This window comes from Rhinopithecus bieti, unplaced genomic scaffold, assembly GCF_001698545.2.
Source record: "Rhinopithecus bieti isolate Rb0 unplaced genomic scaffold, ASM169854v2 scaffold_31823, whole genome shotgun sequence".
Lineage (NCBI taxonomy): Eukaryota > Metazoa > Chordata > Mammalia > Primates > Cercopithecidae > Rhinopithecus > Rhinopithecus bieti.
Genome location: NW_016814121.1, coordinates 1,651,028 through 1,675,421, shown reverse-complemented (window position 1 = coordinate 1,675,421; position 24,394 = coordinate 1,651,028). Strand labels below are relative to the sequence as shown.

At 46.3% G+C, this 24,394-nt stretch overlaps 1 protein-coding gene across 5 annotated transcripts in view; it reads right to left on the bottom strand.

Annotated features, from left to right (window-relative positions):
* MED27 (mediator complex subunit 27) overlaps window positions 1-24,017 on the bottom strand; it is a 220,585-nt gene extending 196,568 nt beyond the window's left edge. For all 5 annotated transcript variants that reach the window (XM_017849942.1, XM_017849943.1, XM_017849945.1 and 2 more), the window contains exons 1-2: window positions 23,778-24,017; window positions 21,546-21,690 (exon numbers count right to left, since the gene is read on the bottom strand). In XM_017849942.1, coding sequence (XP_017705431.1) covers window positions 21,546-21,690; window positions 23,778-23,980 — 348 coding nt within the window. In that variant the 5' untranslated portion in view covers window positions 23,981-24,017. The remainder of the gene's footprint in view (window positions 1-21,545; window positions 21,691-23,777) is intronic.
* Between the last annotated feature and the right edge of the window lie 377 nt (window positions 24,018-24,394).

The following is a 24,394-nucleotide window of genomic DNA, read 5'->3' as shown; positions in this document are numbered from 1 at the left end:
TTTCAGCGCCAACATGATATTCAAAGAAAATGCACATTGGAACATTTTGGATTTCAGATTTTTGGATTCAGGATACTCAACTGGTAAGTGTAATGCAAAATCCGAAAAACCTCTGGTCCCAAGCATTTTGAAAAAGGGATACTCAACCTGTATGAGCTATTTCAGAAAAGCAAGTTCCCGACTTTCACAGATTAGGGAAGGTATAGACACCGTGACTGAGGGCTCACACCTTGCAGAGGATGACTCGGGTCTAGTCCAGCGTAACCCCTCTGTCTCTGAGAACTGTACACCCCAACTCCATGGACACATTCAGTGGACCAGAACAAAGAGCTGGCTTCAGATGCTCTCTCAAAAAATGGAACTAAAGATTCTTCATTCGGCTCATATGGCTCACTGACACTGAGGGAATATAAACTCAGAGGCCACGCGGCCATCGTGCCCTGACAAGTACACCCATCTGCTGACAGTAAAGCCTGATAGAGACTCATGAGGAAGCAGAGACAAGGGACCATGGGGCCCCACAGCACCAAGACTCACAAAGGAGTTGCACTATCCCTTGGTGCCAGGCCCTTGCAAGGTCTGGCTATATTGTTTGCCCTCTGGTCCCACAAAACACCCAAATAATGCCTCCTTTTTGTTCACATGAACTCAAGTGAATCTTTCCCTCTTAATCACAAGAGCCTAGACAAAAGCACACCACCTGAGGTAATCCTCTGCCAGTCCCACCAAACAGGATGGTCTACAGCGCTTGGCCATCCAGTGCTGTTTGGTTTTAGGCAAGGCATGTGTCCTCCCGGAGGCTTAGCGTCCTCATCTGGCAAACCAATCTAGTCTAGATTCACAAGTTACTGGGGACCAGATGAGAAACAAATGGAATCTGGGCTGTGCTCTGCTGTGAGCAGTTATTCCTATGGGGAATCACATATGAAGGCAGCACCAGCAAAGGTCTGCCAGTGGTTGGTGTGCCTTCAAGAGGGAACAGAGCTGGGCTGCGTGGGCCACAGGTCACATCCATATGGCGTTTAAACATTCTCTTGCATCTGCAGCTAGTTTCCAGACTGAAATAATCAGGAATAACTTAGTGGGACCTCCTTAAACTTCATTTGCTCTAGGATAAACATAAGCCGATATGATGGCAATTAAATCAGTTTCCCAGATACTCATCTAGGGAGTGACTAGAGAATTCTGCCTATACCTTGGATTTCCTAACAGGTGATCCCAAACATTATTCATGAAAGTGAAGAGACCTCCTGAGTTTATCTTTCTTCCAGACTCCCAAATTGTCAGTGCCCACTCCACTTCCTCAGCCCTCCCTGGTGACAACAAAGGAGACATCAGGACTGTGTTGCCCAGTGAGTGGAGCCCGGTGCCATGGTATGTGCCAACAATCCCAGTTACTTGGAAGAATGAGGCAGGAGGAGGACCGCAGTCCAGGAGTTTGAATCTAACCTAGGCAATATAGTAAAACCTAATTTCTAAAAAATAAACGAAATAATAAATTAACACAGTGGAATGTTCTATCCTCAAGAAAAAAAAAAGTGTCAAGCAATAATCCTATTTTTTTAAAGTTAAGAATTATATGAGGCTTGGCCACCAATTTTAAAAGTGAAAACTTTAAGCTGAGTGAAAATATGTAGAACGTGATTATCTGAAAGTCACACATAAAAAGCACAATATTCCAATCTTTCTGTGCATAACTAGGGATGCTGGTCTCCCTCTTCCTACCTCACAGAGAGATGGGTACATTACTTTTTTAGCAACTTGGAAGATGGTACAATTTGGCTGTGTCCCCACCCAAACCTCATCTTGAACTGTAGTTCCCATAATCCCCACATGACGTGGGAGGGACCCGGTGGGAGGTAACTGAATCATGGGGTAGATACCCCCATGCTGTTCTCCTGACAGTGAGTTCATTCTCACAAGATCTGATAGTATTATAAGGGGCTTTTCCCCCTTTGCTCAGCACTTCTCTCTCCTGCCGCCATATGAAGAAGGACGTGTTTGCTCCCCCTTCCAGTGCAATTGTAAGTTTCTCGGGGCCTTCTCAGCCATGCGGAACTGTGAGTCAATTAAACCTCTTTTCTTTATAAATTACCTAGTCGGGGGTATTTCTTCATAGCAGCATGAGAACGGACTACTATAGAAGGTCATGTGAAGGTCACTGGATGACACAAATATTTGGGTCCTCCAAATCCACATCTCCACAACTTCAGTGAAACCGCATCAAAAGCTAAGGATTTTATAACCAGCCCCATTATCAACATATCACATTCCACTTATTCTAAAACCTGATATAATGACGCATCTTATGATCACAGTGTCGGAAAATTACCTGTGGCGGTGCTTTATCTTTCTTAGTGGTACAAAGAATGAAGCGTCTTACACTTTATGGCACTTTACATTCAATAAAACAGAAGCGACTTGGTGAGCGTCACCCTTCCCCCCGCCCCATGCACACCTCCTTCCCATCCCTGAAGGAACTTTTAAGCCCACTCAGGCCCCATTCTGAAAATCCCACTTGACTTGAAAGAAGCAGCAGCAGCAGTCAGCTACAGACTCACACTACTTAGCAGAAAAATGAAATTTAACTCACATGCAAAGATGAAAGGGGACAGTTCTCCGCAAGTGAGACACAACATACAGGACCAGAATCCAAACAAGTCCTTTCTTCAAAGCTTCTAACTTGAACTTCGGAGAAAGTCTGGTATCTCAGAGAGGGCAAGAGGAACAGAATCACCCTCAGAAAGACTCTGGTGGAACACTACAGATCAGCCTGGGGGCTTAGTGAAAGGGAGGCCAGTTTCAAGTTTCAACAGTGATTTGTGCATAATGATCCTCTCAGGTTGACACAAGATAGTTAGATTAACTAAATTAATCAAAGTACAAATTGTGCTGGCAAGCTCTAGTGCCTAGCTTCTCCTAAGACCAACCTGCCAGCAATGCCAAGGCCGCGCCTCACAGCCACCAGCTCAGAGCTGGCAGGTGATGGGGCCGAGAGATGCAGTCACGCTCCGAGCCAGAGGCAGCAATCTGAGGGGCGGGCCGAGGGAGGGCTCTGCTGAGCCGTGACAGTAGAAGCCTTAAACACAAGATCCATTACAGCCTCAACACCCACAGCCATTTGTACATCACGGCTGGAAATAAATCCTCAGGAAAGCAGCCATTAATGCGCCTTGCCCAAAACCCAGCTGAAGATCCCTGTCTGCTGAGATGTGATACAGGGACGCAAGACTTCCTCAACTTCCTCGCTTGGTATTACCAGTCTGAAGAGCAGCGCAGGTGACTGCCATTATATTTAGTACCAATGCTCACTAATACATTTCATTATCATACCCCTCAGAGCTGACACTCAGGGAGCCCTGAGCTAAGTTCTTTACCAGGGTTAGCTCACTGAGTCTTCACAGACATCCTAGAAGGTAAGAACCATGATTCTCTCCACTTAAAGATGTGGAAACTGAGACTCAGGGGAGGTCAAGCAACCTGCCCAAGGACACAGTAAAGAAACTGCAGAGCTTGGATTTGATCTAGTTACCTAACGCTGCTGGGAAGTGGGTTTCAAGGTAGAAAAACACGAACAAATTAACAAAATTTCAGTTTCCACTTCTTTTGTAGAAGATCACTGATTAGCATAGGTATGACCCCCATGTATAGAGATTAATGGGAGAATGAGGAAGTGGGTGGCCCCTGCTTTGGGGAGGCAGTGACACACCATCTTGTCGAAATGCAGACACATCACCACTGGCAGACAGACACAGCGGAAGAAGATGAATGTTGACAAAAAGCTGTAGACACAAGCTTGACCTCTTTGGCTGCCAGTTCCACGTACACCCGTAAGATACAGATATACCTGTCATAAGGCAAATTTGATGCAGGCCAACTCTCAAAGGCTTTTCTCATCAGTTGGACAAATGTGCACAGGGACAGCAAAAATTACTACTCCCCCTCCCACCCAACTGACTACCTCACAGTTCCACATGATGGCTCCATTTCTACAGAAGCTTCCTCCAAGGGCCGCCCTTTCCAAGCTTCTACAGGAAACCCTTTACAGTCCCCACCAAGCACAGTGTGCTGCTCAACTTCAAAATTCAGTTTTCAGTTAAAGTGTTTTAAACATTTCCCAGCTGGGCACAGTGGCTTATGCCTATAATCCCAGCACACTGGGAGGCTGGGACGGGCAGATCACTGAAGGTCAGGAGTTCAAGACCAGCCTGGCCAACACAGTGAGACCCCGTCTCTACTAAAAATACAAAAATTAGCCGGGCATGGTGGCGGGTGCCTGTAATCTCAGCTACTCGGGAGGCTGAGGCAGGAGAATCGCTTGAACCCGGGAGGCGGAGGCTGGAGTGAGTGGAGATCACACCACTGAACTCCAGTCTGGGTGACAGAGAGAGACTCCATCTCAAAAAAAAAAAAAAATTCCCTTTTTTCTTTCAGAGGACAGTGTCTACAAGTTTTAACTTTCTTTTCATCTGCTGTCACCCTACAAGTAGCTCTTTCTTCATCAACTAATGGACTGATACAAGAGCCTTTCTGCATCTATAACCATTTCTCCAACACTAAAGGACACTTAAGGACAGCAAGGGGGGCAGCAAAAGGATGTGGGTGAAACCTTGAGGGATGGAGGCTGAACCTTAACTTCAGACATAAGTTCTCCAAATGAAAAGTAAGTCAGAGCTAAAAGGACCAACGGTGCCTTATTCACAGCACATTCCTGCAGGCCCTGTCCCTTAGGGCCAGGGAGTGGCTATGGGAGGGTATGCCTCACCCAGCAAAGTTAGAATTGGAGGTGATGCTAAGGTATAAAAACAACCGTACTTCAGACCTTTTGATTTTGGTTGTAAGATACTGCTTTTTATACTGACACTGCTAGTAGTTTGTAAGTGAAGTTGATGTGGCATACTTTCAAATTGTATTGTTTTAGTTTGAATGGTCTATAATAAACTTTTATAGAGCATAGCATGTTAATCACTATAAAATTTGTTGTATTTTAAGAAGGGTCTAAACATTTTATTAATAAAATGCCTCGTTTACAAATCACTCCTGCCATCAACCTCATTTTACAGATCAGGAAACAGGAGTGAGTTGAACAACGTCACCAGTTACTAAAGGGCGGCAGCAGGGCTGGCACCCAGGCCACCCACTGGGCCCCAGAGCCCAGGCTTTGACCCCATACATCGCAGCTGCTCCTGGCTTGATGCAATGACAGGCATGTCCATGCTTCAGAAACTGTAAAGGCCTAAAATAAACATAAGGTGTCTCTATGGCTTTCACTGTGTCCTTTCTTTGCCCTTTTCATAACTGCCTCAAAATAATCAGGATCATTTACCTTCTGTTTGTATCCCCAAACTAGTTTAAAAAAAGAAAAAAACAAGCCTTAATATGCATGCTCCTTCAGCAAGCCGAGCTGTGAGTGGAATGCATAAGGCCAATATAGACATCGCAGCAGCTGTGTGCTCTGGAGACACACGGGTTAGCAGTCATCTCCCACCAACCTCCAGAAAGGGGGCCTGGAATCCTACCTATGCTGCTACCTCCTCTCAAAAATATGCTCAATTAAAGTTATCATATTGTCTTCAAAGACAATTAAGCTACTCATCTAACTGAAAGTGTTTTGTTAGTTTGTTGTCTTCTGCTGGACTTGCTAGATGTTGGAAATACAATGCGGAACAGGCCCATCTGGCCCCAGGCCCTGTCCAGGCAATCAGTACTTACACTCCAGCATGAATCAGGCCATGATGTGGGCAACACGGGAGTGGGAAAGTGGCCTGCGGAAGCACACAGGAGGGCTGCCTCGCCCCAACTTGGGGAGTTAGAAAAGACTCTCAAGTAACAAATACAGAAAAACGAAAACGTATTCACCACGCATAAAGTAAGGTGGGCCCATCTGAACACGGCAACAGCTCAGGCAGTAGCATGGGCCAGCAGGTCGAGTATGGTGACTCAAGGTGACTAAGTATCAGAGCTGGGGTGCTCTGGGAGCCAGACCTGGACCATAGCGAACTACATTATGGAGTCTGTCTTCATCCTGGGCACGAGAAGGAGTCATCAATACATTTTTTTTTTTATTTATTAAGAGACAGGGTCTCACTCTGTCACTCAGGCTGGAGTACAGTGGGGGTGATCACAGCTCACTACAGCCTCAAACTCCTGGGCTCAAGTGATCCTCCCACCTCAGCCTTCTGAGTAGCTGGGACTTAGATGATCGCATACCACCACACTTGGCTGATTTTTTCATTTTTTTTGTAGAGACGGAGTCTCACGATGTTGCCCAGATTGGTCTTGAACTCCTGGGCTCAAGCCATCCTCAGCATCAGCTTCCCAAAGTGCTGGGATTACAGGTGTGAGTCACTGCACCCAGCCATCAATACATTTTCAGCAAGACAGTTACGTGATCAAACTTGCATTTTGAAAGGTCACTCTGACTATGTGGGAAAAGGACTAGGTGTAAGACAGGGCCGTCAGTGAGGAAGCTGTTGCAAGTGTCCTAGTGACAGAAGATGGCCTGAAACAGGGTGGGAGTATTTGTTCATTCAGTTAGCAGCAAACTCATCAGTATCATCTGAGGAGATGGGAGATGCAGTCACTGGGAAGTGCCTTCCAGAGCACGCCAGGCTGCAGACAGTGACAATGTTCCCATCTGGGTTGCTTATGGGAGGCCTATAATAGGCCTTTTCCATTTTGCAACTCATAAGAATAAAGCAGTTCCCCCAGAAACCCCTTCAGCTAGCCAAGAGCTTTGAAACCCTCCTTAAAAGCAATATGAACCCACCACTACGTGACTGAGAAGGACAACACTTCACTATCTGGAGGAAGTCTCAACAGGAAAAGCAACGTTCCCCACAAGACATCTCGCTAGGAAATTACCACGTTCCGGCTTTTTGAGCTGAGGTCCCCAAGTACAACGTTTTGGCCAAGGATTCCAACCAACTGCCAGCAGGATAATGTGGTTATGCTGTCTGAGCTACTGTGAAAATGCATTAAAATCTCAATGTTTGAGCTCATCCAAGCAATTAAAATTAACACGGACTGTTCTGTTTTAGACTGGGAAAAACAAGGGATAGGGGAATGTTGGCCTCCATAATCCTCTGCTAGTTTCTTAAACATTTTAAAGGCATTTGGAGCTGGTATGTATGCTATCCAAGCCGAGTCTGAAGGGAATCTAGTTAGGCAGGAACACCTCCATCGCTCAAGTGTTCAGGGGCAGGGGGAATGGCGGATGGGAGCTTGGGGTAATGAGAGAAAAACTTAGACCTACTGGGCGCCTACTATATGCCAGACCGATCTAGGTGCATTCACCACCTGGAAAAAGGAGTGTCTTCAAAGTCATTTGGCAGGTGAAGTGGAAGAAACTTGGAGAGTATCTAAAGCACACAGAAACTATCATGGAGACACTGGAAGGAAAACGTACTTCCGCCTTGTCACTAAACAAAGCTCCTCAATGGTCACTTCGTCATTTTCTGCTCACTAAGACATCAAGAATTCAGTCTATCTTGAAACTCGGGTGATTCCAATTCTCATCACAAACAACATGGATGATGTAGTATTTTGAATCAACGCATTCAATTCTGGGAAACATGCCGAATACCAAGTGTGATTTTAAATGGCAAGGTAGATAAATCTTGCTATGATTGGATGACTGGATGAAGAGCAGGTGGGTGGTCGGACACACCAAGAGAATACAGAGCATCCGGGAACCCAGCATGCCCGGAGGAGGTGCTGAAGTCAGGGAATAAGGCCTGTCTCACACACGGCCAAAATCAGCCTTTGGGGATCTAGAGATGTAAACAGACCCAGTTCGAAATACAAGGAATAACAAATGTGTAGCTTCTTTGCTACAGAGTCACCAATACATATCTCAAAGAACATGTAGAAAGTTATCTCATGATAGAAACAGACCAACTGAGTCAGGTCTGAGGTTGATGGAACCCGAAAGCTGACTGAGTGGTTGCTTTTCCTCGATGGGCCATAAATATAAGATATATAGTGTTCTCTTCCAATCAATGAGAATTCCTTAAAGTGAGCACAGCCTTAGGCTAGAAAAGGATAAAGGCAAACTGGTGCCAAGCCAAGGGCAAATAAGCCAGAAAGGGTATATCGCTAACAATACATCTGCATTTGCATTAAGTGTGGAGCAGAATTAAAATGCACCATGCTATAAAAAGTGGGCGATATTTAAGATACCAGGATAGCAAGACAAAATTTCCTTCATGTTCAGACACTGCTTTAGATAAGTTACATTTGCCGATTTAAGTCACCCGGCACTCTGTCATGTTCCGTTCTGACAATAAGGACTGGTAAACTGAGGCATTTAAGGCCACTGGTTAAGGAAAAAAAAAAAAAAAAAAAAGACAAGCAGTAGGGCCAGAAATTATTACTAAAACCAGGTGCTTTGGGCACTTTACTCCTCTATTGACCACGAAGGTGGGAACTTACTGGCTTCATTCACTGTGTTAGAACAGCACCTGGAACGTAGGAGGTGCTCAATAAATGCGTATTGACTGGATGCACTGGATATTTCCTAGCAAAAACCACACTATCCAAAAACACAGTTTGGAAATGATTAAGAATTAGCACATTGGTAGCAAGTGTGACCATCTTCTCACACGTTAATGCATATACACATTCAAAACCTACAGACTCTCACCCTTTAAAAGTTAACACATTTAGCGGCATCCAGAGAGAGCCAAGACCAGAACACACAGTGGTGGGAACTACGGATAAGTAATCAATAATCAGAGAAGCCTACTGACTAAAAATAACAGTGGTCTACCATAACCCTCCAGTGCTAAAACACACAGACACACACAAACAGGGAAAGGAGAAGAGCGGCGAGTATCTCATCTTATGAACCCAATGGGCCACCAAGTACAAACCCTATTTAAAACAAAAAGGTGCAGGGGTGGTGCCTGTCTTGACACAGCCATTCTTTGGTGTCCCCTTCCACCCCAGTAAGGGGCTCCTGGGCAGTACCTTTCTCTTTCCTGAGACGCCCTGCAAAGATGCCAGTGAGTTGCTCAGATCCCAACTTATCATAGCTAGAGGTTAACGCACACAAGGGTGCCTGCCGCTCCCGAATCTGAGAGGCCTGTAGCTGCCTTCCTCATAAAGGTCAGGGCAATTCCTCTAAGCTGTGTCCATGCCTGGGCTGGGCCCCACATGGCTGTCTGTGGATCACACCTGTCCCCAATGATTCCCTTTGGTATATCACATGGACAGACCACTGGTCCTGCTGTACTGATGGGGGCCACCCAGGGGAAAAGTCAGTATCTTAATGGGCCTCAATGGTAGAAGAAACCTCTCTGCTTTTCTGGACATTCTACTGACATTCCCTTTTATAGCTGCCAAATACTGCTGGTCCCAGTTAGAGGGCTAGCAGCATGGCCTCGGACAAGTCACTCTCTATCAAATGAGATGTGATGCCCAACCTCGTCACCAAGGTCCCCTAACAGTCCAAGGAAGTACAGTCCCTGAAGTGTGCTTGGAAAGATGGCAGAGGAGCTGCTCCATTACGGCGTGCCTGCTCTGTACTCAGAGCCGGGCATTCCAAGATGACTCCAGTCCCCACCCTGGGGAACGGAGCTAGACCCAGAGAGCAGGCAGCCGCAGTGTGGTCAGCGTGACTGCCCAGAGGCTGTGGGGCAAAGCCGGCTGAGCTAAGCTCTGCTTGGTCGTCATCGAAGAGACACTTGAAGAGGGCTGGAGGAGAAAATGCATTCGCAAAAGTGCAAGGCATTCCAGGCGGAGGCGTGGCGAGCAGCAGGGCACAGCTGACCTCTGCAGGCTCCTTGCAGCTGACCCGGGGTGCATCTCGCAGAGCAGCCACAGATGAGGCTGGAGGAGACTTCAGACACAGCCTCCAATCCCAGGGTTGAAACAAGTTTGTGACAAAAAGACAACAAAGTTCTTGACTTCCCAACAGCAAGTACTAGATGAGCAAACCGTCCCCTGTGTGATGTGAGGGTCTTAGGAAGTTCTCTTCACCTGGAGAGGTCAGCAAGGAAAAGCAGAAGCTGAGCCAAGACCCTGGGGAGGGACTGGCCCCAACAATAAGTCTCACCAAGCCCAAGAAACTGTGGTAAGCTGGTGCCTCCCAAAACAAGTAAGTGACTACAGCAAAGGAAATGCAGAGAGCAAGTTCCAGAAGCCAAAGAAAAGTGCAGAGAACAGGAGGCAAAACAGATGCCCAAGCTCCCCTCCCGCACACAGGCCAGAAGTCCTGAGCCAGTGCAGAGAATCCCTAAGATTAGCACAAAGCGTAGTTTGGGAATCTTCTATTGCTAGAAAGAAAATGAAAAAAAAATAATAAAAATAAAAATAAAAGCACATAGCAGCCAAAGAATTGGAGAGGAAGCCTTCTGGCACTCACTCCCAGGCCTCCTGCCTCTCAGTGCTCCTGCACCTGACAATAGCCACAACCAAAATCTGAAAAAGTTAAGGTGATGCAAACGGAGGCAGATGCAGGAGGAAAAGAAACCACAATCTAAAACTGACAGAGGAAGAGATTCAGAGGCTCCATTTTAATTCCATTCAAATACTGTTTTATTGCACACTTGGAAATCATTAATACCAATAATGACCATTTATTAAATGCCACTGTGTGTTCAACCCTGAACTAGAAACTTGACATACATTTTCCAGTTAGATGCTTAGAACAGCCCTGTGAGATCAGCGCGATGCCCGTTTCACAGTCCAGCAGGTGTTAGGTAACTGGCCCAAAGCCTCAGTGCTAATACAGGAGAAGCCTTCATCTTGCAGGGAAAACAGACAAGTAAAGGCAATCATGGGGTAAACACAGGGAACACCTAATTTGGATGCATCTCAAAGCCTGGCTTCCCAGAGGTGGTAACAACTAAGCTGAGACTTGAATGACTAAGAGTTTTCCACAGAAAGAAAGGAGGAGGAAGAACAAGTGCTAAGGCCCCAAGACGAAGAGATGATGGCCCCTTGGGGAACCGCAATTAATTCTGTAGACTAGAAGTGGCAATAAGAAGAAGAGCAGGGAAAGTGGGGAAAGAGGAAGCTGTGCACTAAAGTCTCCATAGACGAAATGCAGGATGTCTGGGCTCCATTTTCACATACGGACTCCAGTCCTCGTCCCCCCACCAAAAAAGCAAGCAAGCGTGGGGAGAGACGGGGAAATACATGCAACAAGTTTAGCAAAACGTTCTTTATTTATTTATTTATTTTTTTTTTTTTTTTTGAGACAGAGTCTCGCTCTCTGTCACCCAGGCTGGAGTGCAGTGGTGCGATCTCAGCTCACTGCAAGCTCCGCCTCCCGGATTCACACCACTCTTCTGCCTCAGCCTCCCCAGTAGCTGGGACTACAGGCGCCCACCACCACGCCCAGCTAATTTTTTGTATTTTTTGGTAGAGACGGGGTTTCACCGTGTTAGCCACGATGGCCTCGATCTCCTGACCTCATGATCCGCCCACCTCGGCCTCCCAAGTGCTGGGATTACAGGCGTGAGCCACCGCGCACAGCCCAAAATGTTCTTAATGGTTGAAGCTACTCTCACTTTTGTGTATATTTGAAATTTTGCATAATAAAAAGTTTTCATAATAAAAAGGGTTTCTTCCCCCCACAAGAAGGGAGGGAGGAAACAAGCTAGAAGAACAAGTGGTGCCAGACTATGATGAGAACAACAGACCATGATGACAACAGACCACGACGACGACAACAGACCACGACGACGACAACAGACCACGACGATGACAACAGACCACGACGACGACAACAGACCACGACAACAGGCCTGCGCTGGGGTTGCTAACGGTCAACAGGTCATGTACAGACACTCCCCTGGGCCACACACTCGCATGCACTATTCATGTCATCCTCACTGCTACCGTAAGAGGCAGGACTATTTGTGGCATTTTACAGATGAGGAAACTGAGGCGAGGTAAGCCGGCCAAAGGACTCGGGCTCCCGTGTATTATTACTAGAAAGCCTCCAAGCGCCAGCGAGGGAGCTGGAATTCATCCTAAGAGAGAGGGAGGAAATCACTGAAGAGTGACAAAATCAGATCTCTACGTTTTAAAGATCCCTCGAGAGCTGCAGAGTGGAAAATAGATTAGAAAGGGTAGACTACAGGCCAGAAACCAGTGGGGAGGCTGTGGCATTGCCCTGAGCAATAATGGAGGCCCGGGGAGAGGCAGCAGCAGTCAAGATGGAGAGGAAAGACCTGAGAGGCTGTGAAGAGGGGGAATGAATAGATCTGTCAGAGGGTGTGAGGGACAGGCAGAAGCGACGGATGACACCCAGGGATCTGGGCAGGTGGCTGGCTAAGGCATTCCACCACGAGAAGCGGGTTGGTGGTGGGGGTGAGGATTTCAGTTCTGAACTGCTTCAGTCTGAGAGGCCTGTGAGTCTCCAAGGGCAGCTGTCCAGCTGGGCCCTTTGATACATGGGTCTGGATGTCGGGGGAGGGAGCCAGCCTGGTGATGGAGTTAGATGTCACTGTGTGTGGCTTGCAAGTGCAGCCACAGAACAGATGAGATGGCCCAGAGAAGGGAGAGAAGCACTAATAACCCGGCGGCCTTCTCCCAGCCCAAACCACCATGAAGAGAGAAGACAGGAAAACGGGAGGCTTCTGTACATGTAATGATATGCTTCCTTCCCACCACCAATGTGCAATTTTGCATAAGGACAAATGACAGGAGACAATTTCCTTTCTACTTAACATTCCTGGAAGAGAAGAGAAAATGCCCTTTATAGGCTCTGGTTACAATCTACAGAAGGCTCTGGACAGACCACACAAACCTGATCATCCCAGAAAAGGCTGATAGAAGAGAGTCAAGCAGGGAATCAGTGTGAGTCCCCACGGCCAGGGGCTCCCAGGGGGCAGGCTGACACACGTCCAGCAGCCTTCCTGGGGCCGGCCAGTGAGCCTTCCAAAGACAGTTCCTGCTCTTTTACAGAAAAGAATGAGGGAGTCACAAACCTGATTCCAGGCAACAATAAAGTGACTATTTTCAGAAACCACAACTAGTAAGTAGAACATAAAGACATGGAATTGGGCCAAAGCCTTGGGATAGAAACCGTTTCGCATGATAGGGGTATGGCTTGATTTTCAGTAACATTTACCCATGGTGTGTTACAAGAGGCGAACGCTGTCTGCGGAACCTTTGCAAGGTAATTTTCCACTAAAGTCCCTGGGGGCTGCTGCTCCACTCCGCACTCGGGGATATTCTGAGATGCTCTGGAGCATACACAAAGGCTGTGTGTACTTCAGAAACATTACTGGACTGGAGCTGAAGAGGTGGAAATACTCTCCATTCCTCGGATTACACTTTTGTTTCCATGACCACAGAAATGCACTGATGACTCTGATGAACCTCTGCAGGGCAAAGCTGGAAGGGACTGAAGAGCTCACCCAGCCCAACCCTTCATCCTACCGACAAGGAAGCTGCAACCCAGGCGGGGAAAGCCACTGGCATGAGGCCACACAGCAGGACAGTGGACGGCCGAGACTGAAGAGTACTCTCTAGAATGCTCCGTCCAGAGTTCTCCTGACTGCACACCGCCAGGCGCAGCTTTACCGTTCATATTAAAATGAGCAAGAATAAAGGACAGTCGCTGCAAGCGTGCCACACTGGACACCGGCCTAGGTCCCTCAAATGTGCTCAATGCCTTAGTCCCCACAACAGCTCTGGAAGGTGGAAGCTCCTGTTATCCACATTGAACTGATGAGGAGGCTGAGGCAAAGGCACGTTCTGCAACTCATCCCAAATGAGAAAGCTGGGAAAAGGGGGATGAGGATTGAGACCCAATGAAGTCTGACTCCAGAGCCCTGCTGATAGCAAGCACCCAGTTTACAACCTGGAGAGAATCCAAATGTTCTAAATTAGCCTTTGTGTTCAGATATTGTCCTCAAGAAACAGGGCTTGCCGAGCGTGGTGGCTCACGCCTGTAATCCCAGCACTTTGGGAGGCCAAGGCGGGAGGATGACTTAAACCCAGGAATTTGAAACCAGCCTGGGCAACATAGTGAGACCCCGTCTCTACAAAAAATTTAAAAATTAGCTGGGTGTGGGTGGGTGTGCATGCTTGTAGTCCCTGCTACTTGGGGGGCTGACGCAGGAAGATCTCTTGAGCCCATAAGGCTGAAGCTGCAGTGAACCACGATTGTGCCACTGTACTTCAGCCTGGGCAACAGAGCAAGACCCTGTCTCAAAAAAAAGGCTAAAAATCCCAGACCGGCCCACAGGACCTTTCCCACCAGGTGAGAAGACTATAAAACAGATCTGATTTCCTAGGTCTCACTGAGTCCCAAGGTGGGAAGAGTCCCCTTTGGTGTGCACAAATGTCCGCCTGGGGCCGAACACGCCCTTCTCACCTCCTCTCCACAGTCCTCCCACTACTCCTGTGGTTTGTCCCCAGGACTCTCGCCCTGCCTTTACTGCCCCTCGATTCCCACACCCCCCACCAAATCCCCAATCCCTTACCTCCACCCCCAGGTTCTGTGAGGAAGAACTGCCCCCCCAACACATTAATTCATATTAATGTGTGAATTGCTGTCTCAGTGGAAAAGGTGCTGATTATCCAACAGAATCTCCAATGTGAAGAACTTCAGGAGAATACCAAAGTCAGGTGTGGGAGGCCTGGTGAGGGAGCAGAAGCCACTGGAAGATGGGCCACCACTGCCTGGAATCTGTCCTCAGCATTGTCTTCAGACAATAATAGCAGCCGCTGGAGAGTACTGACTCTGTGCTAGGTTAAGTGCTTTACTTGTATCACCTCATTTAGTCCTCATAACACCTTTCTGAGGCGGGTACAATTATCATTCCCATCTTAGAGAATACAGCACTGAAGCACAGAGAGGTTAGCTTCACAGCTGTTAGGTAACACAGCATGCGAGCCAGAGTGGTCAGGCTCTGGAGCCTACGCTCTGAACCACTGAGCAACACCACCACTCGATAAACGAGTACACACGCATATGAGTAACGCACACCCCATGAATGAGCACACACACAAGTAACACACCACCCCAAAAGTACAAACGCATATGAGTAACCTCATGACACACACAACATGCCGAGTAACACACAACCCCATGGACGCAGCACGCCAAGCAGACGAGTAACGCCATGCCCCATGAACCAAGTACAGCACGCATACAAGTAACCCCACACTGCATGAACAAACCACCGCAACATCGCCAGTAACCCCACGCTGAAAGAATGAGCACATATGCATATGAAGTAACCACATGTCCAGGTACGAGCCACAACAATGCATGAACCAAGTAACGCATGCCCGCATGGTGAGTAAGGCAACAACATACATGCACCGCCCATCAACAAGCACCACACAGCACCAGCGCAATGCATCAACACGGGGCACACGGACGAGCACACACACATACGAGTAGCACACACCCCATAAATGAGTACACAGGCATATGAGTAACATGCAACCCGTGAGTACATGGGCCCAGAAGTAACGCACACCCCATAAATGAGCACACACGCGTATGCATAACATGCACCCCGTGAACAAGCACACAGGCATATGCATAACACACACCCCATAAATGAGTACACAGGCATATGAGTGACACGCAATCCATGAGGACACGTGCATACAAGCAACGCATGTTCCATAAATGAGTACATATGAGTAACATGCATTCCATAAATGAGAACACACATGTGTACTATCACTATGCCTGGTCATTATAACTACCATTTACTTAGCACTTACTATGTGTGAGTTATCCTAAGACATTTGATGTGCATTATCTCAATCTTCGCTTCAACCCTATGACACAAATACTAGTATTATCCCCATTCTACAGATGAGGAAATTGATACTCAAAAAGAATTTTTTCCCTTGAATCAAGGGTTGTGAGCTCAAGTATAAGCACAGAGCTGGATCAGAACTCAGGTAGTCTTGACTCCAGAACTCACATCTAGGTTTTTATATTTTTGATATACCTTCTTGACTTCTGAATCCTACCATATATCTAGCTGTCCAGGAGACTGGCTGAATTTCATTGTTTTCTCTGGTTGGCTGTTCTTTTCATAATGGCTCCCATGGTATCCAGGGTTTGCAGGTGGGGAGGGAGGATGAGGGTGTAGGGTTCAAGGCTAACCAGAGCAGTCTATACCACAGCCCAACCCACTATGCTAGCAAGTTCATTTTGAGTGATGGGGCGCTACACAGGTTAGATTTAGGTGAAAGAACACCTTCGCTAATAAAAGGACATTCCAGAAGGGTGCTCAATCCTAAAGTCATGATGATTAAACTTTGAGGAGCATTTAAGTCATTTTCTTTCCTATTACATTCTGAATGAATCTGTGTTCCCTGAACATGTAGCAGCTATATGGAGAGAAGAACGAGTCAAGGGTGGGCCTGGTGGGAAGGAAAACACGAGCAGAAATGGGTTATAGGTAACTCACAAGGTAGGATAACCCTAAGAGGCTGGTGGAGTTGACTTTCCTCTTCCCAGACAGTTTTCACATTGCTGCCAAAATGACAGCTGCCACAGAACACCTGACATCAGGTGCAGCAGCTCAAATTAGCCTGACTCAGGCAACTCCAAAAAACTTCCACCAAGTCCCATTAGAAGGGCATACCAGGTGACAGATGATGTGGATAAAAATGCTACGATCAGCCTTCAAAGAGCTTATCATCGGTTCACCCAATGACCTCACCCTGGCCTTCCAAATGACCCCCAGCCCTGGCCTCCATCATAAGATCTCCAAATTTCCTGCCATCTGCAAGCACCACAACTGACTTTCTCAGTAATGGCTGAAAATGGAAATGCCCTCATTGTACTTCCTCAAACCACAAAAGGGTTGTAAATTAAAAATTAAACAGAAAATGCTTCGATTCATTTATTCTTTCATTCACTCAGCGAATCTTCACTGAATGATTACAGTGGACCAGGCGCCTTGCTAGGTGCTGGGGACTCCCAGCAAGGAACAAGACGGACATGGTGTCTCTCCCCTGGGCCCTTATAGTTTACCCTTAAAAGAGGACGGAGTCCGTAAAGGAAAGGCTCTGCGTTGCAACGTAAAACGATTCCAACCCTGTTAGTTCTGTGATGCAAAAACAGAAAAGAGCACCTTCAGAGACAGATGTGAGAAGTGAACTTCGCAATAACTTAGTCATTAAGCAACTGGATTCTGGTAAGAACGGTTCCGGAGGGCAGGACGGAGGAAATGCCTTCACACTTTTCAATGGAATATTCTTGGAATAGAAAGCTGCTCTTTCTATAATAAAAAATCAAACATAAAAAAAAAAAAAAGGGTAGCAGCAGCACCTCGCTCTGGGCCCATTTCCCAAGCCCAGTAAAAAGTGACACTTCTGGGGTCTTTGCAGCTTCAGATGTCGCCAGGGAAAGGCGGACGTCTTAGTCTGCTTTTCCAGGCAAATATACAAGTAGCCTGCCATAAACAAATGAAAAAAAATAAAAGCCAGAAATAAAAGCCTGGTGACAGGATGCCAGAAACCTTCAAAAGGGGACCTTCAGAATAAGTTCAGGTTAACTCTCCGCATCTCTGAACGTAATAAGCACTATCAAGTCTACATTGACTATTTTATAGCAAGGATAGCGTTGATGCCAATTATTTTTTGCCCTAGTCAAGAGAGCTTGTCATCCTTCTCAGAACAATTATCTATAGGTGTATAATAGTGAAAAGCTAAATTCTTCCCCCAATTCAGTATGGGAGAAGTGCTGCTCACAGCAATTTGACATCATTCCATTAGATGAGATTAATTTTTAAACGTGTTATTCTAACAATTATGCCAAGTACCATGTAATTAATATTCCAACTGACTTTACAAAAATTACAAAAACCCCTAAAGAAAATAATTAGTCATTAGGCATGAACGAGACTTTTCTATAGCCAACAGCACATAAAACAGAAAGTTCATCTCATAATGGGTGGGTATCAAAGCCTTTCTCATATGTCCTTCAATTCTTAGCCAATAGTGCATAGAGCTGACATTGGCAAGTTACCCCAAACTTCACTTAACATATGAACGCACTTACTGGTTTAAACTCTTTTGAACGATGAACGATGAACGATGAAAGCTTTAGCAATTAAAAAGCTCTTTTCATTTGTAGGAAAGGCAAGATAAACACATATAATTAATTATTTGCGTTTTCCATGTCCCCAGCTGGAAATTAGAGTACTGGCTTATTTCTTGAGGCTACGTCTTGTGTTTATTAAAGAAATGTATATAGGCTTCCTCATCCTTGTTTTCCCGCTTTTCTTTCAGGGTTTTGTGTATTCTTATAATCTATTTTAAATCCCTTGTAGAAAAAGGTAAGGTATAAACAAGTAATAGTCGCACAGGACGTTATCTGCTATAATGGAAATAAAAAACATGTTTTCCTTGCCACCCTCTTCTGAATAATTGGCAATCACTGCCTAGTGCCAGAACAGAGAGTTGCAAGGATTCTAAGCCAATATACACACAGCCTCAGCAGGAAAGAATGCAATAGTTGATTAGTGATGTCTGCCCTAGAAAGAGCAATAGGTTAAGAATCCAGGTACCATGTATTTGCCATCTCCACCCTTTGATAAATCACTAAAAATTAGAAAAATACATACAGATTCATGAATAAAATATAATGTGAATTGTTTCCAGGATGCAAGTAAACGGGGAAAAAAATGTTTTCTACAGTTGAAAACCTTAAGCAAAACTGGACTAAAACATCAAGTTCTGAGGAAAGAACATTGAACCAGGTCAGGAAACCCAAATTCTGGTCTAGCTTGGGGAGCTGTAAACAGGTCAGTTCACTGGGCCTCAGTTTGCTCACCTCTAAAATAAGGGGCTGAGTCTCTAAACTGTTCTCTCGTGCTGGTGAAAGAACATAGTTACTTTACAGGAGCCGAACCTCAGCAGGCCGAGGACATGGCTGCAGCCTCGACACCCCCTCACATTGCTCATAGGAGATTTATAATCTGGGATAAATGCATACAGATATTTTTAACCTGTAGCATTTCCAGCACAAGAAGTTCCACATATATAATACATAACATTTCTTTTCCTTAATACAACCTATTTTCCACTGTGGGGCAAGGGTAGGGGTTGAAGTAGGAACTTCTTTTTTTTTTTTTGAGACAGAGTCTCGCTCTGTCGCCCAGGCTGGAGTGCAGTGGTGTGATCTCGGCTCACAGCAAGCTCCGCCTTCCAGTTCACGCCATTCCCCTGCCTCAGCCTCCCGAGTAGCTGGGACCACAGGCGCCCGCCACTGCGCCCGGCTAATTTTTTTTATATTTTTAGTAGAGACAGGGTTTCACCGTGGTCTTGATCTCCTGACCTCATGATCTGCCCGCCTTGGCCTCCCAAAGTGCTGGGATTACAGGTGTGAGCCACCGCGCCCGGCCGAAGTAGAAACTTCTAATAGCGGCACAATTCAGTGATTAAACTATCTTCATTCAAAAATTCAGTGTCATCACTTCAACGTAAGACTAGTCATTTCCATGAAGTGTCCCACTCACTCATGGTTTTGAGATCAGCCTGAATCTTCCCACCACTGAACAGTCCTTATCACTGTACCCTATTTCGAGAACTTTACCCACAGGATACATCAACATGGCTTCCTTTTCCAAACACCTATCTGTGTAGAGCTGGAACAGTCCCACGTCTGGCCTAAAAAAACTGCAACAGACATCTGTGATTTCTTTACCTGCCCTGCATCCATCCCTTCTGGGAACTCCCTCTCTCTCAACTCCAAGGAGCCCCATTTCCTGTGTTTCAGGTGCTCTGAGCTGAGGATCCCACCCATGGATGCAATGAACCATCTCAGAGGGCACCTATCAAGTTTGGGCCAGAATCCTTTTTCAGAGCCTGACATGGACACTGGGAGGTCACCAGGTATAAGAACTATGTATACCGGCCGGGCGCGGTGGCTCAAGCCTGTAATCCCAGCACTTTGGGAGGCCGAGACGGGCGGATCACGAGGTTAGGAGATCAAGACCATCCTGGCTAACACGGTGAAACCCCGTCTCTACTAACAATACAAAAAACTAGCCGGGCGAGGTGGCGGGCGCCTGTAGTCTCAGCTACTCGGGAGGCTGAGGCAGGAGAATGGCGGGAACCCGGGAGGCGGAGCTTGCAGTGAGCTGAGATCCGGCCACTGCACTCCAGCCTGGGCCACAGAGCGAGACTCCGTCTCAAAAAAAAAAAAAGAACTATGTATACCCACAACTGCTGAGCCATGTTTTTTACCCCTTGGAGAGCATCAGCCCAAGAAAGGAAAGCAGTCCTAGAGAGGGCAGGAGAGTGACGTTCCTGCCACACCACCCAAGCACCCTGATCCTCCTGAGCTCAGTCACACACAAGTAACTCCCTGAACATTTTAGTTCCTTGAACCAGTGAAGTCCCCCCATGCCTTTTTTTTTTTTTTTTTTTTTGGCTAAATCTAGACCCAGCTGCCCAGCTGGGTTTCTGTCACTGGAAGCCCAGAGTTTTGGGGAAAGGCCTTATAGGCTACATGTATGCATTCAAGGTTCAAGTTCTTTCTTTAGTAACCCATGATAAATCACCTTCCTAAATCACAAATGCAGCTCCCAGGGTTCCACTTCAAACCACCACTTAAAACACCCTCAAAGAGAAATTCAAAGAAAAAATTCTGCACACCAGGAAAACTCTCAAGGTTTATCTCTTATCCAAGACCTAAGGGGAAAAAAACCACCGAAAAGAAGAAAATGCCAATGGATTACTGGAGGGGGCACAACCCTGCATACAGTTAAACAACTAACAATTCTAACAACAATTATTCAAAGAGGCAGCACAGTATAATAAAAAAGCTTCCAAAATCATTCCTAAAGTATACATATATTCTAGTTCCCTATCAACATAGAAAGCCTGTACATACATGCACGCCACAACACACAGCACCCAAACAAAAGGAACTTGTTCATAAACAAACGAACCATTTCCAGATTCATGAGCCTAACTGTTTCTGTTATTTTTCAACTACAGTTTAGTTTTCCACTTACAGCTGTCCTAGGGTCTCTGCCACAGGCCTGCCTGCTGAAAGAAATCATGAATATCAAACTCTACAGAGCATGTTAAGAAAAATCTCCCTTAGGTAGCATCTAAGTAATTAGAGAGTCATCGAACAAACGGTATTGTAGTGATGCTCATCCATCTGTGAGAGGGAAAGACAATACAAGAACATAATGTTCGCAGCTAAACATTTAGACACCTCCTGGGGGCCACAGATTGCTCTGTGAACCTGACGAAAGCTAGGAAGCCTTCCCCAGATACACATGCACATATCACAACACACTGCATATAATTTTAAGGGGTTCATGAGAGTTGCTCCCTATACCCGGTCTCCAGGTTAAATACACCTGAGTCAGAATTTTTAATATGTAATCACCTGAGCATCATGAATCCCCAAAGACTTCAAAGGACTACAAAATAGATTACAGAAAAATTCTATAACTTCCAACTCTATAACTCCATGCTGAATCAAGAACATAACAAGCAATAAAAACTTACTCTTGCTTTCTGCATTTATGGAATATAAGAAAACTTGGCTTTCCATATATTAGTTCCATTTATTACATCTCCCTTACCTTGTTTGACCATTTATATGCTTGAAGGAGTTGACTATAGAGAGGAGTTTTGTCCTGCACAGGATCCAGGCTTAACAGCCCACTGTTATGAAGAGGATGGTTCTCAGATGGCTTGCCTACCAGATTGCTCAGACGTTCCAGCTCACTGAAAAGCAAAGAGATAAGGCAAATAAACCTAAGCCCACTTACACCCCAAGGTAAAGCCAACTCCCAGGATCAAAGACTGCTCTTCAAACCATCCATCAGAAGTCCCTTAAGAAGAAACACTTTTTGAAAGGTTAAAAAATATTTGGGACACTTAAAAAAAACAAAAACAAAAAACCAAACAAACAAAACCCTAAATGAGAGTTTATCTGACTTTAAAACAGAGCTTCCTGGTGCCATTCCAAAGGAGGAAAAAAACATAAGGGCACTAGAATCAATAAGACTCCCACAATCAGAATTGAACAACTCAAATTCATCTCTGCAGTGGGGACGAGACTTTCTGGAATTTTGAAATGTGGCATAACACGGCCTCTCACTAAGCGTTTTCCGACCCACGTGCAGATCATTACACTTGGCAGAACAGCAAGTACCTGAATAAATGATGATTATTTATCATTCACATAGGGATAGATTTGTACGTGATGCTTCACAGATGGCAAAACTTAACAAAACAAAGAAGAGATAAAATAAACAAATGGAATGGGAAGACACCACCGAGGGGGCTGTGTCTAACAAACACACTTCAGTCTAGCAGGAAAACCCTCGAGAAGCTTGGGAAAGCGAGCCAACAAGAGCACATTCCAGGAGTACGTTCTGAGGGGCCAGTCCCAAACTGCCAACAAAAGACTCTCTAGGAACAGCTTCTTATGCCACATTCATTTTGGAATCATCAGCCACCTTCTTCTTGGCACTACTGTACAAAGATTTAAGACGGCAAAGGGATAATGTCAGCACTCTTAAAGTTTCTATTTAAAATGGTGAAGGGTTATAATATCCTGAACATTACAAAGGAAAGTAACTCGGAGAGAAAATGGAAAGAAAATAGAAGGTAGGGAAGAACAGCCAGTGCATCCCCCGAAGCAGGGAAAGTATTAACTGGTGCTCGGCGCTGTGCCAGAGAACAGCAAGCGGATGTGGGCGTTGAGGACGGGTGTGTGATTTATGGCAACTACTTGGGGGAAAACAAAAAGGCACCCATCATTTGGCCACCTCCTCCACCTCCTCCTCCATCCTACCTCCTCTTTCCATCTGGTTACTAAGGAGACCAAGTTGAAAAAACAAAAATCCAACCAGTCCAGAAATCAAAGGATGACTAGCTCACCAAATGCTTTCCCCTACTCAGGTCAGTTCTGAGAAGTAAAAGGCAAAAATCCTGAAATTCTAACTTTCCTGGGAAGGACTGACTCTCTTATAAAAGAGAAGGCAAGTTCAGGACCTAAGCAATCAAGAAGTGCCAACTATGTGCCAGGCCCTTTGCAAACATCCTCTCATTTAATTCTTACAACACTTGTAAAGTATAAGTGAAGAAGGTGCTTTGTAAGAAAGACTAGGAAAAGTGGAATCCTTAACCCTAAAAGACTACAAATTAAGAAGCAGGGGCGTTAAGCATAAGTAAGTAAACTGGTTAGGAGACTGAAAATTAGGTCTCTACTGCGGAAGGAACTGAACAGGAGCAGTGAGAGTGGGAGTGAGGAAACTGATCAGGTGGTTTGGGAGAGGGCAGGGGAAAGGGGGAAGATAGCTCAAGGCCTGGTCTGTTTCGTCGTGGTTGCCGGTGGGTGGTGGTGGAACTGATAAAGTCCAAGTTCAGGGCCACGGAATTGGGGCTAATCAGATCGGGTGCACTTGGGTTTGGAGCGGACTGATCAGGTCCTGTCTGTACTATCACTACATTCGGATCAGACGTGATGGGGCACAGAAGGCCTACAGGTGAGAAACCTGCCAAGCTCAGAGAAGCGGAACTTCATAGGAAGAGCATGCCTCCTTGTCAGGAATGGAACTGCCACAGAAGAGGTCGAGAATGGCGGGAGACAAACAGGACCAGGAGGCCAGGAGAAGCGAGACGAGAAAGCGGGCATGGTGATAAGGTGTCCCTGAGAGGCAGGCAGAGGCTTGGAGAGCACGAAGAGAAAGAACGGGGATCAAGGGAAATGGAGAACAGCCCCTGCCTGGGAAGACTCGAGCGACGTAGGGGCAGGGTCGGAGCGGGACCGGTCCCCGACCCCGGCCCCTGCAGCCGGTACCTACTTGAGGTCCCGGTTGACCGAATGTAAGTTGTCCTGGAAGTGCGCAATGAAGGCCTTCTCCCGGCCCTCCAGCGTCTCCTTGTTCCGCATTCCATCCTTCAGGCAGTCGAACACTCTGCTCACGCTGGAGCGCAGCGCCTGGATGGCACTAATGGCCTGGGAAAAGGCCTCCAGGTTCACACTGACATTTATCACGTCCGCCATGTTGCCGCCGCCACAGCAGCTCTCCAAAGCCGGCTTCGCCAGCAAAAAGCCGCGCTCGCTGATGACGTAACTCCGAAGACCTCTGGGAAATGCAGTTCGCGCGGGGCTACCCAGAAAGCACTTTCGAAAAAGGGTTTCCCCTTGAGCCAAACTAATGCGTGGGCAGGAAAATGATTTTTTTCAACTTGGGGAAGTTAGGTTGCACTCTCAGTTTGTTTCATGGTAACAAAGAAATACGGAAAGTTCCCGCATTTCTCCAAACTTGCATTCTGGGGAATCATAGGGAAAAGAATTGCTCAGAGCAATAGTGTAAAAAGGAAAGGAGCGTAGCCCATTCAATAAAATGAGTCCATATTCATAAATAAAGGGGGGAGAAGGGAAGTTTCTTCTTTCCAGTAGAATGCCAACTCATAA